The following is an 18,398-nucleotide window of genomic DNA, read 5'->3' as shown; positions in this document are numbered from 1 at the left end:
ACATTTGGTTAGGATCCAAAAGATGAGAAGAGGGAAGATAATTCCAGACAGAGGGAACATGAGCCCAAATGGAAGAAGGAAGCTTAAAAATTTCTAGAAACTGAAAGATTAGCACAACTAGAAGTTTGAAAAAGAGAGAGCGGGAGAGAGAACTGGAGGTGTAGGCAGGAGCCAAAGAATGCAAGGCCTTGTTTATGGGTCATAATCAAGATTTAGTTCTTTATCCTTAAAGCAGCATTAAGGTATATACGGGTGACATGATCAGATTTGCATATTTAAAAGTTACTCGGGCTGCAGCTTGGAGAACAGACTGGAAAGAAAAAAGAATGACTTGAGCCAGACCAATTAGGCAGCTATTGTCCTCTAAGTGAAAGATGATGTAATAATAGAGTACAAAGAATACATGGGTTATAAGAGACGAGTGCTATACTAGCTAAGTGCACAAATTACAACAGTAAAGGCAAAAGTAAAGGATAGGGAAAGATTCTACAGAGGTTAGCTTTTACTGCATTTAGTAAATAAGCAAACAGAAGAAACTGGAGGAATGAAATATGGTAATGTAAAAAAGCACAACTGTGTAACTACAAAAAAGAGTAATGGTATCCAAAATGAAGTATACAAGATAACCCACTAAATAAGGAAAATAGAACTTCTATTTAAGTTTACATTATCTAAACAATATGCTTTATAAATACTGAATATATAAATTAGCAATAATTCATGAATAGAAAGAGGGAGTGCATGCTCTCTTTTTAACTGGTAGGGATGTGTATTCAAAAAGTTTTGAGCCGCTGGTCTAAGCTCAAGGTCTTAGATGGTGGGGAGAATGGGGTCCTATATGAAGAATGGAAAAGTCTCTGCTTAGAGACCAGATCATGATGTTTAGACTCTATTCTGTATGTAATGAAAAAAATACTGAAAAGATTCAATCAGAAGAATAATCTGATCAGGTTTACATCTGATGAAGACTAAAGTAAGGGAGTTTGGAAGCCTAGAGGAAAAAAGATAAAGTTATTGCAATAATCTAAGCAAGAAATGACCAGGGCCTGCATTAAGCCAGTCGAACTGGACAGGTGAAAGCAATTTTAAACGTTCAGAACATAGAATTTAGTGATGATTAAAATGTGAAATAAAGAGAGGAGTTAATTTTTAAAAACCCTAGGTTTCTAGCTTAGAAGCAACCCCACAGGAGGTGGGGTAGGCAGAATATAAAACTTTGGACACAAAGTTTCAACTGTCTGCTGACTATCTGGGCCCCTAAGCCAGCTGGATATTCTGAAAAATGATGCTAGAGATGTAGGCTGCAGAACTGGACGAAGGTATTGTCAGAGTACAGGGGATAGTAAAAGCTTTGTAACGCGCCAGAACGTAGTGTGAGCCAAAAATAAAACACCGTATCCATATGACTCCTATTAAAGGAGAGCGTTATAGTTTGGTAGCAGGGAAAAGTAGGTGCGGCACTCATGCGCTGACCTTTCACCAGCTAGGGACTGCACGCTCGTCGGAGCAAAGGATCAGGCCCTCCCCCGCCGCCCAGGACTTGATTCTTTTCATTCACCGTTTTAAAAGGCTGAAACAGACGGACACTGTCCTATCCCGTCCCCTGCGACACCCTCCCCACAGCCCAGTCAGCCTAGGAAGAGGCTGGTGGGTGACTCCAGAAGGCTTCCCTCGGCGGCTGTGTATCGGCATCTGCTGGGCGCTGACAGCCAGGCCACAGCTGTCCCCCCAGGGCCCTGTCGCTCAGAGGGCCTGACTCCTACCTCGATCTGACTAGCGGCCAAGCTGCCGAAGGGCAAGAGCAATAACCCTACCAGGGTAAAGAAACCCTGGCCGAGAAAACAGGTGTCGGCCATGTTTGCCGGCTTCAGACTCACGCACCTGGAGGGGCGGAGCGAGTGCCGTAAAGCAGCGCGGGGCAGGGTTTTGCGTACTTTTGTTTTGGTTTTTTTTTCTTTGCGACGCCTGCCCCGCCTCCTGGCCCCTCGCCCGCCTTTAGAAGCCCGCGCTTCCGTAGACCTTGAGTTTCCCGGGTAACTGGGGCACAGTAGATGAAGGACTTGAGTACTTTATCTTTGACTACATTTTTGATTTTTTTTTTTTTTTTTTTTTTTTTTTTTGGTGCGTGGGCCTCTCACTGTTGTGGCCTCTCCCGTAGCGGAGCACAGGCTCCGGACGCGCAGGCTCAATGGCCATGGCTCACGGACCTAGCCGCTCCGCGGCATGTGGGATCTTCCCGGACCGGGGCACGAACCCGTGTCCCCTGCATCGGCAGGCGGACTCTCAACCACTGCGCCACCAGGGAAGCCCTACATTTTTTATTTTTATATCGTAAAATGGATGTAACATTTTAAAACTTTTTTGAAAGGTGAGAGAGAAAAACGTGTGAACCCATAAACTTTAAGAAATTATTTCCTTTTTCGTGTCGGACTGCCACTACTTTGACTATATGAAGCATGATGTGGTGGGAAGAGTAAGCTTTGGGGCACAAAAAGATGAGTAATTGGATCAATTACAAATGAAAAGATGGGTGAGTGCTTCAGCTAACAGGCTTGGGGTCTATTACCTATTAAAAGTATGAACCAGGAGAAATTAGTGAAATTTTTGTTTCTTCTGTAATTATAGAGCTAAGACATCTCAGAGTCTGAGGATTTAATAAGATCATGTGTATTTATTCCATTATGTTCGTTATATGCATTTAAATTCTGCTTTGCATCTAGCATGACGTTAACGTGTTTATGCTGCTTCCAAATCTTCATAAATTTAACATTTAATGGTAACATGGAATTCTTATGCCTCAGCCAAAGTAATTGCTCTTTTCTGGGGCAATACAAAGTCTCAACGGTTTACTATTAAAATAATATTGTAAAGAGTATCTTTGGGTATTGGCTTTTTTACACTTGCGAATTACTTTCTTTGGATAATTTTCCTGGAGTAGGAATGTTGAGTCAAAGGATACAAAAGTTTTAGTGGCTATGAATGATGTTTCTCTCCAAAGTGTACAGATCTACAGTGCCATCAAAATACACAACCTAAGGACTTCCCTGGTGGTCCAGTGGTTGAGACTCCTCACTCCCATTGCAGGGGGCCTGGGTTCGATCCCTGGTCAGGGAACTAGATCCCACATGCCACAACTAAGAGCCCGCCACAACTAAGACCCGGCACAGCCAAGTAAATAAATAAATACATATTAAAAAAAAAAAATACACAACCTAAGACCAAATTATACCATTTTTTTCTAAATTCCTTGGGATAAAATGTTACCTCAAGGTTGTTGTACTTCTAATTCTTTAATTACTATCAAGATCTGATGTCTTGTTTTATAAAATATCTGTACGTCCTCTGATGTAAATTATATGTTCATAGCTTTGTTTTACATATGAGTTTGAACGATATCTTTATAAAGAAGTGACATTGACCCTAGCCATATTTTATGCTCTTGCTTTCCCAGTCTCGTCTCTCTTTCCATTTTGTTTCTCTTGCTTTTGCACTTTGTGATATCTTTAATGTTAGGTAGTCAAATTTCAGGCTTTCCCTTGTGAAGATAAGAAAGTTAGCACACTACCACCATGTCTTGTACCTGAATGCCTCAAGTTCATTTAGGTCTCAGACCAAAATTTTATTTTCTTTTAATTTTATATTTAACTCTTCAACTGTCTGGAATATATTTTGGTATATTCTATAAGATGTTTTAATATGTTGAGTACTGCTGCATAACAAACCACCCAAAACTTTGTGGTGTGTCCACACCCAGAGACACAAGGATGTAGAAACAGGGAGACATGATTCTGTGGGAGCCATTGCTATAATGATCTACCAGTACTTTTATCAAAATTGGTATTTAATTATCCAGTATAATTTTCTACATAATGCTTACCTTTCTTATTGACTCATGATATCTCTTGTATTAAATTCTTATAAGAAATAGAATATTTCTAGACTCTGTTCTCTTCAATTAAAATAGGTGTCGTTTGGGGCCAGAACCATGTTTTTTTAAAAAAATATTTATTTATTTATTTATATTTTTGGCTGGGTCAGGTCTTAGGTATAGCACATGGTCTTTCATTGCAGGGTGCGGGCTTCTCTCTAGTTGTGGTGAGCAAGCTTCTCTCTAGTTGTGGTGCACAGACTCCAGAGCACATGGGCTCTGTAGTTGGAGCACACAGGCTCCCTAGTTGTGGCATGGGCTCAATAGCTGCAGCTCACAGGCTCAGTTGCCCCACAGCCTGTGGGATCCCAGTTCCCCGACCAAGATTGAACCCGCATCCCCCGCGGGGATCCCCACAACTACTGAGCCCAGGTGCCTAGACCCCTTGCTCCACAACTAGAGAAACCACCGCAATGAGAAGCCCGGGAAGAGTAGCCCCCCGCTCGCCGCAACTAGAGAAAGCCCACACGCAGCAACGAAAACCCAACACAGCCAAAAAATAATTAATTAATTTTTTTTTTAAGTTTTCATCACAAGAAAAAAATTGTTACTATGTGATGATGGATGTTAACCAGACTTATTGTGGCAGTCATTTTGCAGTATATGCATATATCAAATCATTATGTTGTACACCTAAAACTGATACAATATTTATGTCATTCTATCTCAATCTTTTTTAAAAAAGTTGTTAACCAGAGTCTGCATTTAGACTACAGTTCAATTCAGTTATTCATTAAATGAATAATTGACTTAGCAACTAAAAGAGAAAACAAGCATTTGATTATCAGATCAAAATTACACACATCTATACACGTGTATTCATGGCTTCTCTAATAAAGTTTTTATGCCTGAGCCTCACAGTAAGTAAACCATGAAGTCTATCCATGCTGGGTTTTTAAATAGCCTTTTTTTAAAATTGACGTATAGTTGATTAACAGTATTATATTAGTTTCAGGTGCACAGCATAGTGAATCAGCATTTTTACAGATTATACTCCATTAAAAGTTATTACAAAACAATGGCTATAATTCCCTGTACTATACAATATATCCTGTTGCTTATGTATTTTGTACGTAGAGGTTTGTATCTCTTAATCCCTTACCCCTGATTTGCCCCTCCTCCCTTTCCTCTCCCCTCTGGGAACCACTAACTTGTCTTCTATATCTGTGAGCCTGTTTCTCATTTTGCTATATGCATTTGTTTGTATTGGGTTGGCCAAAAAGTTCATTTGGGGTTTTCCTTAAGATGTTATGGAAAACCCGAATGAACTTTTTTGGCCAACCCAAATATCATTTTTTAGATTCCACATATAAGTAGTATATAAGTAGTATACAGTATTTGTCTTTATCTGATGTACTCACTAAGCATAATATTCTCTAGGTCCATTCACATTGCTACAAATGTCAGAGTTTCATTCATTTTACGGCTGAGTATTCCATTGTGTGTGTTTGTGTGTGTGTGTGTGTGTGTGTGTGTATACACATATATATCATATCTCCTTTATCCATTTGTCTGTTTCTGGACACTTGGGTTGCTTCCATATCTCGGCTATTGTAATAGTGATGCTATGAACATTAGGGTGTGCGTGTCTTTTTGAATTAGCATTTTCGTCTATCCATGCTGTTTTCACTATTGTTCTTCAATCAAACAATAAATCAGATTGACTCTATTGATTCTCGTGTTGGATCAGTGTTTATTCTTGCTCTCTCCTTTTACCTACACCCTATCATATCTTCTTTTTCATTCTCTTTTTCTCTCTTCTCTTTTGTGCACCAAGAACACCATTGTGTTATTCATTCGCTCGGTGGATATTTATAACACCAGTTATGTACCACGCGTTGTGCTAGTCACAGGCAACAGAAGAGAGAGTAAAAACTGAGCAAGTCTCTGCCCTCATGGAGCTTACAGTCCAGGGGAGAAAGACATTAATAGTAGAAGCATTTAAGCAAATGTAAAAGTCTAACAGGAGAGTTCCTAGTAGGGGACCCAAACCTTATAAGAAAAAACCAGGTTAGGTTTCCCTGAGGAAATTGACTGAACTGAAATTAATGAGTTATTGAGGCAAAGATGGAGGGGAGGGAAAAGCTTTCAAAGCAGAGGAAATAGCTCTTGCAAAGAACCTATGGAAGCTTGCCTTATCAGAGGAGCTTTTTAATCACTCATAACATTGTGCTTGCAGTTCAAGAACAAAAGAGAGAGTGCTGTAAGATGAAACTGCATTGCTAAGCAGGTGCCCGCTCCCTTCAAATCCTTGAGGGTCAGGTTCATGGAAAGCTTCAGAATGGTAAAGATCATGCTGGCTCCAAAGACGAGAATGGCTGCAGGTAGAGCATTGGGGAAGCTGCTGTTACAGTTCAGGCAATGGTAGCTTGGACCAGAGTGGTAAGAGTAAAGATGATGAAAAATTGAGAGAACCAGTAAGAATTTTAAGATTATAACCAACAGAACACAATGATAGATTATATTTAGGAAGTAGGAGAGAGGACAATTTTAAAGATGACTTTTGGATATTTGACTCTTACAACTAAATGCATAGTAGTGTCTTTTTTTTAAACATAAGACTCACAGGAAGTGGACCAGGTTTAGGACTCATATACAAGTGAGGTCCGGCTTAAACATTTGCCCAGAGCAATTTGGAAGACAGACTTGCATTAACTTATTATAAGAAGTACTTCTGTGACTACTAAATAAATTTTGTTAGAAAATGAGGTGAGTGGAAAGGATAAGTTTAATCAGGATCAGAACATGGCCCCTGAGATTTTGCAATGTGGTTTATACTATACAGTTTAATTGCTACAGGCAAATCTGTTTGCTACAACAATCAACACCACAAGTATTTGCTGAAAACATTTCACATCCAACAGTCAAAATATTTCTTTGGGCAAGATAATACTCAATAAAATTAGATACAGACATTAGATACACAATAAAATACATATGGAAAAAATCAATTAAAATGAAGCAAAAACATTTCTTTCCAGTATATTTATATCATTTTCTAGTACTGTTTTTTTAATTTCGCACCATCTTAAATTCCATTTCAGTTTGGCCTCAAATACTTTTCTTCCCTCCTTCCAGTGAGCCATTTAATAATAGTTTGTTTTTGGTTTTTTTTAGATTCCATATATATGTGTTAGCATGCAGTATTTGTTTTTCTCTTTCTGACTTACTTCACTCTGTATGACAGACTCTAAGTCCATCCACCTCACTACAAATAACTCAATTTCGTTTATTTTTATGGCTGAGTAATATTCCATTGTATTTATGTGCCACATCTTTTTTATCCATTCATTTGTCAATGGACACTTAGGTTACTTACATGTCCTGGCTATTGTAAATAGAGCTGCAATGAACATTGTGGTACATGACTCTTTTTGAATTTTATAGCTGTTTCACTTTGTTATACAGCAGAAGCTAACACAACCTTGTAAAGCAATTATACTCCAATAAGATGTTAAAAAAAAAAAAAGAACACATGGTGTTATGGGGATGGATGGTGGCGATGGCTGCACAACAATGTGAAAGTATTTAACACCACTGAACTGGACACTTAAAAATGGTAGATTTTATATTATGTTTAACACAATTTTAAAAAGGAAGAAAAGAACATATGGTAGACCTAGGTTTTATATTTCTTGTGAACCCAATCAGGAACTAGAATATAGTCTAGAATATAGTCCTATACATATAATATATCCTTAGAAAATACTTAGTAGTAATTTGATAATTATTAGCATCATGATTTAAATTAGTAGATATAGTACAGGAACAAATTTTATGCTGTATGTGACTTGCTTTTCATATGATGGTATACAGTTACTTTTGTTTACTTCTCACCAACCTTCTTGTACCTTGCAATTTGGAGTTTTAGTCCTCAGCATTAAAATGTTTTTGGTATTTCTTCTTGTTCCAGGACAAAAATCAGAAAAATAAAAGGTATTTGTTTCAAAACTTAGAAATAAAAAAATAATAGTTTGTTAGGCTGTAATCAGTTTCCAACTCATGACCTTCTTATTAACTTCAGAACTAACACAGAATAACATTGCTTCAGTGCAATAGTAGAGCAAATGCCCTTCAAAGTCTCATTTTTGGAAATCCTGTGTTGTCATGAAAATGCCATTATGACCTGGACAGAAAGTTATGTTGAATACTTCAGTGATGTAAAACTTGGTATCTTATGAGTAGTGTAATGCTCCCTTGTCAATCAAGAAGCCACTGGTTCTGTTGGTGCAAAGACAATTGATAGAGTTTAGTTCTCCATGAGCTAAGAATTTCCTACAAGTGCAACTGATTTTATTCAGTTGATTTTTATTCAGTTGTTTATTGCTTTTATTCATTAAGCATCTTTTGAGACTGTATGGAGTCCCAAGGACATTTAATAAATACTTTAATTATACCATGTTTAGTAAAGTGTGGGACATTCTGAAAGCCTCTCTTAGGAAGATATTGGAGTGGTGTGGAGGGGAGGGAGGAGTTGTGTGTTTTATAGAAAGTTGCTAGAAGGGTACTGTTGTAGGCAAAATAATGGCTCCCTAGAGCCTGTGAACCTGAAGTGACAAAAGGGACTTGCAAATATGATTAGAATCTTGAAAAGAAAAAAGAGAGAGAATCTTGAGTTGGGGAGATTATATTGAATTATCTGGGTTGGCCCTTTATAATCACAGGGGTCCTTATAAGAAGAAGGCAAGAGGATCAGAGAAGAAAAGGAGATGTGATGACAGAGACATTAGTCAGAGTGATGAAGGGCCACCAGCCGAGGAATGTGAGTAGTTTCACAAGAAGCTGGCAAAGGCAAGAAAATGGATTCTCCCCCAGTACCTGCGAAAGAAACTCAGCTCTACCAACTCATTTTGGACTTCTGACCTCCAGAACTAGAAGATGATAAACGTGATTGTTTTAAGCCACTGAGTTCATAGTAATTTATTACAGCAGCAATAGGAAACTACTGTAGGTACTTAAACTGTGAACAGTGGTTATTGCCCTCTGGAGATCTGGGAATGAAGATTGGGGTCTTAGAGGGCTTTTACTCTCCATTCTTCACACTTTTTTGTTTTATTATGGATTTGTATAGCATCTTTAATAAAAATAAATAATCATTAAAAGAGAAACTAGATAATATTAAGTGAAATAAATTGTATAGGAATAATCTCTCAACCATGTAAAATATTAGATGAAAATAAGAAGGAAGCTTACTAAAATGTTAGCAGTTTTCAGTCCTGGGTATTGAGATTGGGGATGTTCAATATTCATGTACCTGTTCATTCACTCAACAGTGAATGAACTGTTGAACAGTGAATATTTTTAAAAAGTATTCTTTTTTTTTAATTTATTTGGCTGCATTGGGTCTTCATTGCTGCACGCGGGCTTTCTCTAGTTGCAGTGATCGGGGTCTACTCTTCATTACGGTGCACGGGCTTCTCATTGCAGTGGCTTCTCTTGTGGAGCAGAGGCTCTAGGGGCGTGGGCCTCAGTAGTGGTGGCATGCGGGCTCAGGAGTTGTGGCTCATGGGCTCTAGAGTGCAGGCTTAGTAGTTGTGGCTCAGGGGCTTAGTTGCTCTGTGGCACGTGGGATCTTCCCAGACCAGGGCTCGCACCCATGTCCCCTCCATTGGCAGGCGGATTTTTAACTACTGCGCCACCAGGGAAGTCCCTCAACAGTTATTCATCTATCTGTGCTGGAGAATGTGCTAGGAACTGAGATTGCAAATGAGAATAAAATAGAGACGACCCCTGCCCTCATGGAATTTAGACGTAGTAGGGAACAGGCAATTACACAAATTATTAATTATATTTTGAGAAGTTCAACAAAGGAGAAGTACAGGTGATGTCATCATGTCCTAGGGCAGGCTAACCTAGTCAGGGGATGCTTTCCTGAGGAAATTCAGCTTAAAACTAAAGGATAAATGGGAATTTGCCAGACAGAGGTGGAAAACAAAATTTTCTTAATTTTCTGTAAAGAGCACATATCACTTTTACTATTATAAAAAATGAGCCCTTCTAGTGTTTTTTTAAAAGGAATAACTAACACTCCTCCCTCTCTTTATATCTGGAAAAACAGCTGCTCAGTGCTAGAAATGGTCTGCTCATATGGCTTGATTTAGCCAAATTCAGCTTAATGAACAGACATTTTCCTCTCTTTCTCTCATATACTTCAGTCAATTGAAATATTTAAGTTAATAAATTGAAGCCACTGGACAAAAAGAGTAAAATAAAATAATGGTTAAATAGCTTCTTTGTCCAGAGCTTACATTAGGAAACTATGAGATGTATTACCTTTTGATAGTCAGTCTATCAAGAAGAGCTGTGAAATGCACTTAACATTGACCTTGAGGGAATTAAAACCCAGGTTCTTTGCCCATCACAGTGCTATTTTTATCAGATCAAAATTAAGGAACACAAGGAAAGGAACAAAGAGCAAAAATTATTTTGAAATCAACACAAAGGGTATCACTAAAGGAATTTTTCTTAAAGTAATTTCATAAATGAAATAACTGGATATTAAAAAAAAACAAAAGTTCCAAATTTCTCAACACTAAAATCTTCTAACTGTTACAATTCCCAGATGAGTAGTAATTTTCCGAACTATAATTTGTGATTACCTTCAGATGGGTAGAGGGGAAAATAACATCTCTATAATAAACATGCCCTCATTAATAACTACTGTGACATCAAAATTTCTAAATAAGTAAAATCTTACCAATTTTAAGTGATCCCTTTTATTTATTTGTTTACTTCCTTGCTTCTCAGTACACTTAGATGTCTGTAACATTTTGAGCAATAATGTCCTTTAATTAGAATCAGCATAAATGTGCCTGTGTTCAATAAAAAAGTGTCATAATGTAGAATTGACTTATAATAATGACACAATAAGAAGTTAAATTACAGTTGCAGCAGAGATTTATATCAGCTAAATTACAAACAGGAGAGACTAAAAGTAAAGATATCAATGTGATAATAAAATGGAAGATTTAGAATTCAGATGTTCTTGCTTTAGATGAAATAAAGTATTTTGGATCTGTGGTGGACTGAATAGTGTCCTCCCAAAATTCTTGAACGCCTGGAACCTCAGAATGTGACCTTATTTGAAAAGAGGGTCATTGCAGATGTAATCAAAATAAGGATCAAGAGGCTTCCCTGGTGGTGCAGCAGTTAAGAATCCTCCTGCCAATGCAGGGGACATGGGTTCGAGCCCTGGTCCAGGAAGATCCCACATGCCATGGAGCAACTAAGCCCTTGCGCCACAACTACTAAGTCTGCGCTCTGGAACCCGCAAGCCACAACTCCTGAGCCCACGTGCCACAACTACTGAACCCGTGTGCCTAGAGCCCATGCTCCACAACAAAAGAAGCCACCACAATGAGGAGCCCGCGCACCGCAACGAAGAGTAGCCCCTGCTCACCGCAACTAGAGAACGCCCGCATGCAGCAATGAAGACCCTACACAGCCAAAAATTAATTAATTAATTTTTAAAAATAAGGATCAAAATGAGAACATACTAGATTAGGGTGAACCCCTAAATCCAATTATTTATGTCTTTATAAGAAGAGGAAAGCACACAGAGAGACACACACAGAGAGAAGAAAGTCATGTAAGATGGTTGAGGAAGGCAACTAAAAGCCAAGGAAAACCAAGGATTGCTAGGAGCCACCAAAGGCTAGCAAGAAGCAAGGAAGGATTTGTGCTTCCCCAGAGCCTTCAGAAAGAACATAGCCCTGCCAACCCTTTGATTTCCAACTTACAGACTCCAGAACTGTGAGAGAAATTTTCTGTTGTTTTACACCACCTAGTTGGTGGTAATTTGTTATGGCAGCTCTAGGAAACACATATAGGATCTAATGTAGCTATTTTCATAACCAACCAATATATTTTAGTATTATGCTGGCTGCATTCTTTATTTTGTCCTCTTCTTTAACCTCTCTTATTGTAGAAATAGAGACTAAGAACAGTTTGTTTTATGATGATTATAGCAACCAGTATTTATTCACTCAACAAACATTTGTGCACTGCATTAGTAAGGATAATTTTGCCCAAAAGCAACAGAAACTTCCACTAACAGTGATTTAAACCAAAGATATTTAATTACTTGGCAAGACAAGCAGTGCACTGAAAGGTGGTTTCAAGGTTGGTTTGCAAACTCATTGATTTCTTCAAAGACCAAGAGTCCTGTTCTGCCATCTCAGCCTATTGACTCTGGGATCCTGATTTGTTTGTCACGGTAGCAGGATAGCTGCTGAAGCTCCAAATATCATATCCTTGCATATCAAGAAAGACGATCTTAATGGCCTCCTAGCAGACTTTCCCTTACATGCGATTATCCAAGGCTTGGTCACATGCCTATTTCCAGACGTGACAAAGGGACACAGGATTAATAGTAACCAAGGTCAATCACTGTTTGTCCCTGATCTCTGGTAACTGCTTCCAGTAAAAGCTAGGATTCTGTGAGCAAAGAAGGAGGAGTAGAATCACTGAGGAAAAGATACGCATATTTAATTTCACACAGCAAAGCCAGAGTTCTCTCCAAAATAGATGGTCCATGTAAACTACTACCAACAGTGCATGAGGATTCCTCTGCCCCACTTGTCATTTCTCTCTCTCTCCTTTTTTTCCTATTCTAACAGGGGTAAACTGATAGCTCATTGTTTTAATGTGCATTTGCATTTCTCTGAATACTAATACTTTTGAGCACGTCTTCATATACTTGTTAACCTTTTAGAGTTCCTCTTTTGTAAATTGCCTATTCATATTCTTTGCCCATTTTACAGTTGTGTTTTCTATCTTTTCCTTGTTTATTTGCAGGTGTTTCTGCAAATAAAGTACAGATATTTAATCCTTTATTGGTTTTAGACGTTTCAGGTATGTTCTACCCCTCCTGTCATTGGTTTTTCTCCTTGGTTCATGTTGTCCTTCATTGAACAGAAATCCTAATTTAATGAGATTAAAGTATATATGCCTCACAGAGTTACTGTGAACTTTAAATACGACGATGTATATAAAACTCTTGGCTACAATGTCAGGTACAAAGTTAAGAGCTTCCTAAATAAATCTCAGATATTATTGCTATCATTATTATTCATTTAACCTTATTTTTTCCCAGAAGATTCACAATTGTCTCTTGTTACCATAACACCCTACATGTATTTCTATTGTAGCAATAGTTTTATTGTCTCTTATGGTGGACTGACTGCATCTTTGAGGTCAAGGACCATGCCTTTTTCATCTTGTATTCCCATGATCTAGGACATACTAAATAAAAATGCTCAATAAATGTATTTTGAATAAACATATGAACAAATGAGATTTCAAAAATTTTAAATAATGAAGAATACTAACTGGGGAAAGAATAACTATAGAAATCATGGGAAAGTTTTATATTAAAAATATAAGATAGGAGAAAATATTTTAAAAAGACACATCTGACAAAGGTCTGTTATCCAAAATACAGAAAGAAAATAAGAAAATGAATACCATATTTTAAAATGGATGAAAGACCTGAACAGACACTTCACCAGAAAAGATATACAGGTGGCAAATAAGCATATGAAAAGATGATCCACATCATAGGTTATCAGAGAAATGCAAATTAAAACAACGAGATACCACTATACATGTATTAGAATGGCCAAAATCTAGACACTGACAACACCAAATGCTAGCAAGGATGTGGAGCAACAGGAACTCTCACACATTGCTGGTGGGAATGCAAAATGGTACAATTACTTTGGAAGGCAGTTTGGCAGTTTCTTGCAAAATTAAATATACTTTTACCACACAGTCCAGCAACTGTGCTCCCTAGTATTTACCCAAATGAGCTGAAGGCTTATGTCCACACAAAAACCTGTGTGTGGATGTTTATGGCAAGTTTATTCATTTTTGCCAAAACTTGGAAACCACCAAGATGTCCTTCAGTAGGTGAATGGATAAATAAATTGTGGTACATCCACACAGTGGAATATTATTCAGTGCTGAAAATAAATGGGCCATAAAGCCATAAAAAGACATGGAGGAATCTTAAATGTATATTACTAAATGAAAAGCCAATTTGTGAAAGCTACATACAATCAATATGTGCTTCCAACTATACAACTTTCTGAAAAAGGCAAAACCATAGAGACTTTTAAAAGATTAGTAGTTGCCAGCGATTGGGGGAAGGGAGAGATGAATAGGCAGAGCACAGAGAATTTTTAGGTCAGTGAAGCTATTCTATATGATACTACAGTGTGGACACATGTCATAATACATTTGACCAACCCATAGAATGTACCGCACCAATAGTGAACCCTAATGTAAACTATGGACTTTAGGTGTTAATATAATTACATCACTTGTAACAAATATACCACTGTGGTACAGAATGTCGATAGTGAAGAAGATTGTGTGTATGGTGCAGAGGAGGGAGCAGAAAATATAAGGGAACTCTACTTTCCATTCAATTCTGCTATGAACCTGAAAATTCTCTAAGAAATAAAGGCCTACTGTATAGCACAGGGGAAAAATAAAAAGAAGGTACAATCTGTTTGCAGGACATATATTAAGTTAACCTTAAAAATGCATTCTAATATACATTGGGTGCAGACAAATACTGTTTGATTCCACTTATACAAGGTACCTAGAATTGTCAAATTCATGGAGTCAGAAAGTACATTGGTAGATGCCAGGGGCTGGGAGTTAGCGGGGGAGGGGGAATGGGGAGTTAGTGTTTAATAGAGACACAGTTTCAGTTTAGGAAGGTGAAAAATTCAGGAGATGGATGATGGTGAGAATTGCACAACAATGTGAATGCACTTAGTGTCACTGAACTGTACAGTTAAATATGGTTAAAATAGTATGTTTTATATTATGTGACTTTTACCACAATAAACAAATTTTTTTTAATAAATAAAATGCATCAATATAAACTACAGACCATGTTATTCTTACAGACCAAGAAAAGACAATTGGTGAGGACCAAATTCAGTGAATTATTCTAAAAGAAAATGACATGGTATGTTAAAGAAAGCAAAATGAGTCTATTATTAGTAAGAAAAAGTAGGGACATTTTTAAATGATGATTCTATGTGTGATATATAATTTTATTTTGATTAACTGTTATTTTAACTACAGTACTAAAAAATATTTTTAACCACCTCAGCTAACAAATAGCAAGATGGATAGATTTAAATTGCAAATAAGCAAAACAGTTGTATGGGGCAGTCAGCCAAAGGGAGCAGGACAAAAGTTAAAGGGCATGAATAATCTATAAGTTAATAATCATTACTAGACCTTTAGTATTAGCTATATATATTGACACTTGACAGATTCATCAACACCTAAGAAATTCTTTGAGACTCACAAAATATTTTACCAGCCTAAAGATTATTTTAAGTAATGACCCTGAATATTCCCAAATGTCACTGCATCTCTGCAGAGTTAAACTCAGCATTTTGTATAGCTTCCTTGAATGTATATGGATGAGCAAATGATCATCATTTATACCTAAGAAAATTAGGGTTTTAATTTCAGTTTCACAAATTTGGGTTAGACATCAGAAAGAAATTTATGACCATAATGTTTTTTAAGTTTGTAAACTACCTCCTCTGGAGATTTTTTTTTTTTTTTGCCGTACGTGGGCCTCACTGTTGTGGCCTCTCCCGTTGCGGAGCACAGGCTCCGGATGCGCAGGCTCAGCGGCCATGGCTCACGGGCCCAGCCGCTCCGTGGCACGTGGGATCTTCCCGGACCGGGGCACGAACCCGTGTCCCCTGCATCGGCAGGCGGACTCCCAACCACTGCGTCACCAGGGAAGCCCCTCTGGAGATTTTTGTGAATTTTTTTAAAACTGCATCTTTATAATGGTTTTGGCAGTAAGCCTTCTGCAGTTATCATCAAAAATTATATGATTCTGTATGTACACCTTAGTCTTCCTATTTGTGCATTTAATTTTCTTATTGTCTAAGAAGCATACTTAAGATGTAGAGCCCCTTCCAAGGCCCCCAAGACCAACAGTGATCAGTCTTGACTAGGCATGCTTTTCTCAATATCCTATTTGTTGAATTTCCTCTGTTGAACCTAATGATCTTAAATATAACCAACATGAATTGCTATCTATGGAGGCTAAAGCTGAACATAGAACCTCTAGAGGCCATCTTTTGGCCTCCTGAGTCTGTTATGGCCTAGTGGTTAAAAGTATAGCCCTTGGGGCTTCCCTGGTGGCACAGTGGTTGAGAGTCCGCCTGCCGATGCAGGGGACACAGGTTCGTGTCCTGGTCTGGGAGGATCCCACATGCCGCGGAGCGGCTGGGCCCGTGAGCCATGGCCGCTGGGCCTGTGCGTCCAGAGCCTGTGCTCCGCAACGGAAGAGGCCACAGCAGTGAGAGGCCCGTGTACAGCAAAAAAGAAAAAAAAAGTATAGCCCTTGGGGCTTCCCTGGTGGTGCAGTGGTTGGGAGTCTTCCTGCCAGTGCAGGGGACACGGGTTCGAGCCCTGGTCTGGGAAGATCCCACATGCCGCGGAGCGGCTAAGCGCGTGAGCCACAACTACTGAGCCTGCGCGTCTGGAGCCTGTGCTCCACAACGGGAGAGGCCGCGACAGTGAGAGGCCCGCACACCGCAATGAAGAGTGGCCCCCGCTCGCCGCAACTGGAGAAAGCCCTTGCACAGAAATGAAGACCCAACACAGCCAAAAATAAATATAAATAAATAAATAAATTTATTAAAAAAAAAAAGTATAGCCCTTGGAGTCAGTCCTGGTCTCAGCTAGACATTACTAGCTATGTCTCTTCGGTCAAGTTATATAATTCTTCTAAACTTAGTCCTCATATACTAAGTGGAACTAATAATAATGCGTACTTCATGAGATATTGCGTATATATGTATGCTAAAGCCCCTAGTTCAGTGTCTGATACATGACGAGTGTTGAGTTAATAGTTATTAACATTTCCTTCTTCCCATCCGTTATGGTCAGCCCCATTCCCTGTCTCCAGTAAGTTCTCTAGTTTGTTCTCTGCCTGCCCCAATAGAACACCAAAGTGTGGGTCTAAGGGGTCAAAAATTATTCTGGTAATTTGATTTGTAACTGCACTGCAAAATGTACTCCCAGTGCCTTCCTGAGTTTTACGTAATTAATAAAATTAATTGTTTTCAATGTTCTTGTTTTTCCCATAATTTCAAGGAAATCTTTGCAAAATTCAAATTAGTATTTCTAATAGTTCTATCCATGGGAATAGTAAAATAGAGTTAAGTTATACTTCACATTGCCAGACACCTCTCTCTGTAGTGGCATATTTGGGGGAAAAAATGAAATTTTCACATAAATTAGATCTTTCATAGAATTTTGAATTTTATTTGTCTGTTCTGATGAAAAAGCCTAATCTTTCCGTGTGTGGTTTCAAAATCTTCTTCGCCAATAAGAGATAAATTGTTTTGAATACAGAAGTACATATCAGTGAAAGATATATAGGGTTATTATGTCAATAACTTTCTATAGCTGAATCCTATTGTTTCAAAAAATACAAAGTAAAAATTACTTTAGTTCTTAAGGGCATCATTAAGATGTAGAGGTCTGAGAACAAATTTAATCAAAATAAAATGCATTTTTACTCCTTTTGTTTGTACCACAAAATGAATATGAATGCTTTGCTTACATTTCATTTCTTTTTACAGTTGGAACTTTTTATCATTTGAAATCTAAGTTGACTTTTCGAGTAAGTAAAACAAATTTTAATGTCCCCGTGTAGCTGTCTCTTGTTTTCTTCATCCCTTCTTTAAAGGAGATTTATAATTATTTATTTCAAAAGAAAAAGAGTTAATAAGGCCATTTTAAGCCAGGCTCAAGGATTCAAAAGAAAGTTTAGACTTAATTAGAGAAAATTGTCTAAAACTGATCTTGGAGATCTTAGTGAAGACACAATTCGGGCAAGAGAAACATTTTCTGACTAAGTACCATGTGCCAGGCATCACAGTAAGCCCCATAGATGCAAAGTTAAATAGCACAGTTCTTAGTTGCAAGGGGCTCATTCTGCAGGAAGGGAGGCAAAGAGCAGCCACTTGAATAAATAATAGAGTAACAGGGTTCTAGAGCTATGATGAAGGTATATTAAAGTCTTACTGGAGTGTAGGGAAATCGTTAATTCCAGTTAACTTCTCTAAGCCTAGTTTTTCTATTTGCATAATGGAGACTAACATTAGCCCTATCTCATAGGTCATTAAAACGATTAAACGAGGGCTTCCCTGGTGGTGCAGTGGTTGAGAGTCCGCCTGCCGATGCATTGGACACGGGTTCGTGCCCCGGTGTGGGAGGATCCCACATGCCGCGGAGCGGCTGGGCCCGTGAGCCATGGCCGCTGAGCCTGCGCGTGTCCGGAGCCTGTGCTCCGCAACGGGAGAGACCACAACAGTGAGAGGCCCGGGTCCCGCAAAAAAAAAAAAAAAAAGATTAAATGAGATAATAATGTGAAGCATTGTAGCTTGCACGTGGTAAGTACTCAGTAAGTTTA

The 18,398-nt window shown here is 38.3% G+C and overlaps 1 protein-coding gene across 1 annotated transcript in view; it reads right to left on the bottom strand.

Moving 5' to 3' along the window:
* Positions 1 to 2,067, bottom strand: part of PIGK (phosphatidylinositol glycan anchor biosynthesis class K) — a 143,963-nt gene extending 141,896 nt beyond the window's left edge. The window contains exon 1 of the mRNA XM_082863410.1: positions 1,764 to 2,067. Within this exon, the coding sequence (XP_082719536.1) occupies positions 1,764 to 1,856 (93 nt within the window). The 5' untranslated portion in view covers positions 1,857 to 2,067. The remainder of the gene's footprint in view (positions 1 to 1,763) is intronic.
* Positions 2,068 to 18,398: the final 16,331 nt, after the last annotated feature.

Source organism: Leucopleurus acutus (genome assembly GCF_964270905.1).
Source record: "Leucopleurus acutus genome assembly, chromosome: 2".
Taxonomy (NCBI): Eukaryota; Metazoa; Chordata; class Mammalia; order Artiodactyla; family Delphinidae; genus Leucopleurus; species Leucopleurus acutus.
Note: the sequence above shows the minus strand (reverse complement) of the source record. Positions and strands in the feature narration are given on the sequence as shown.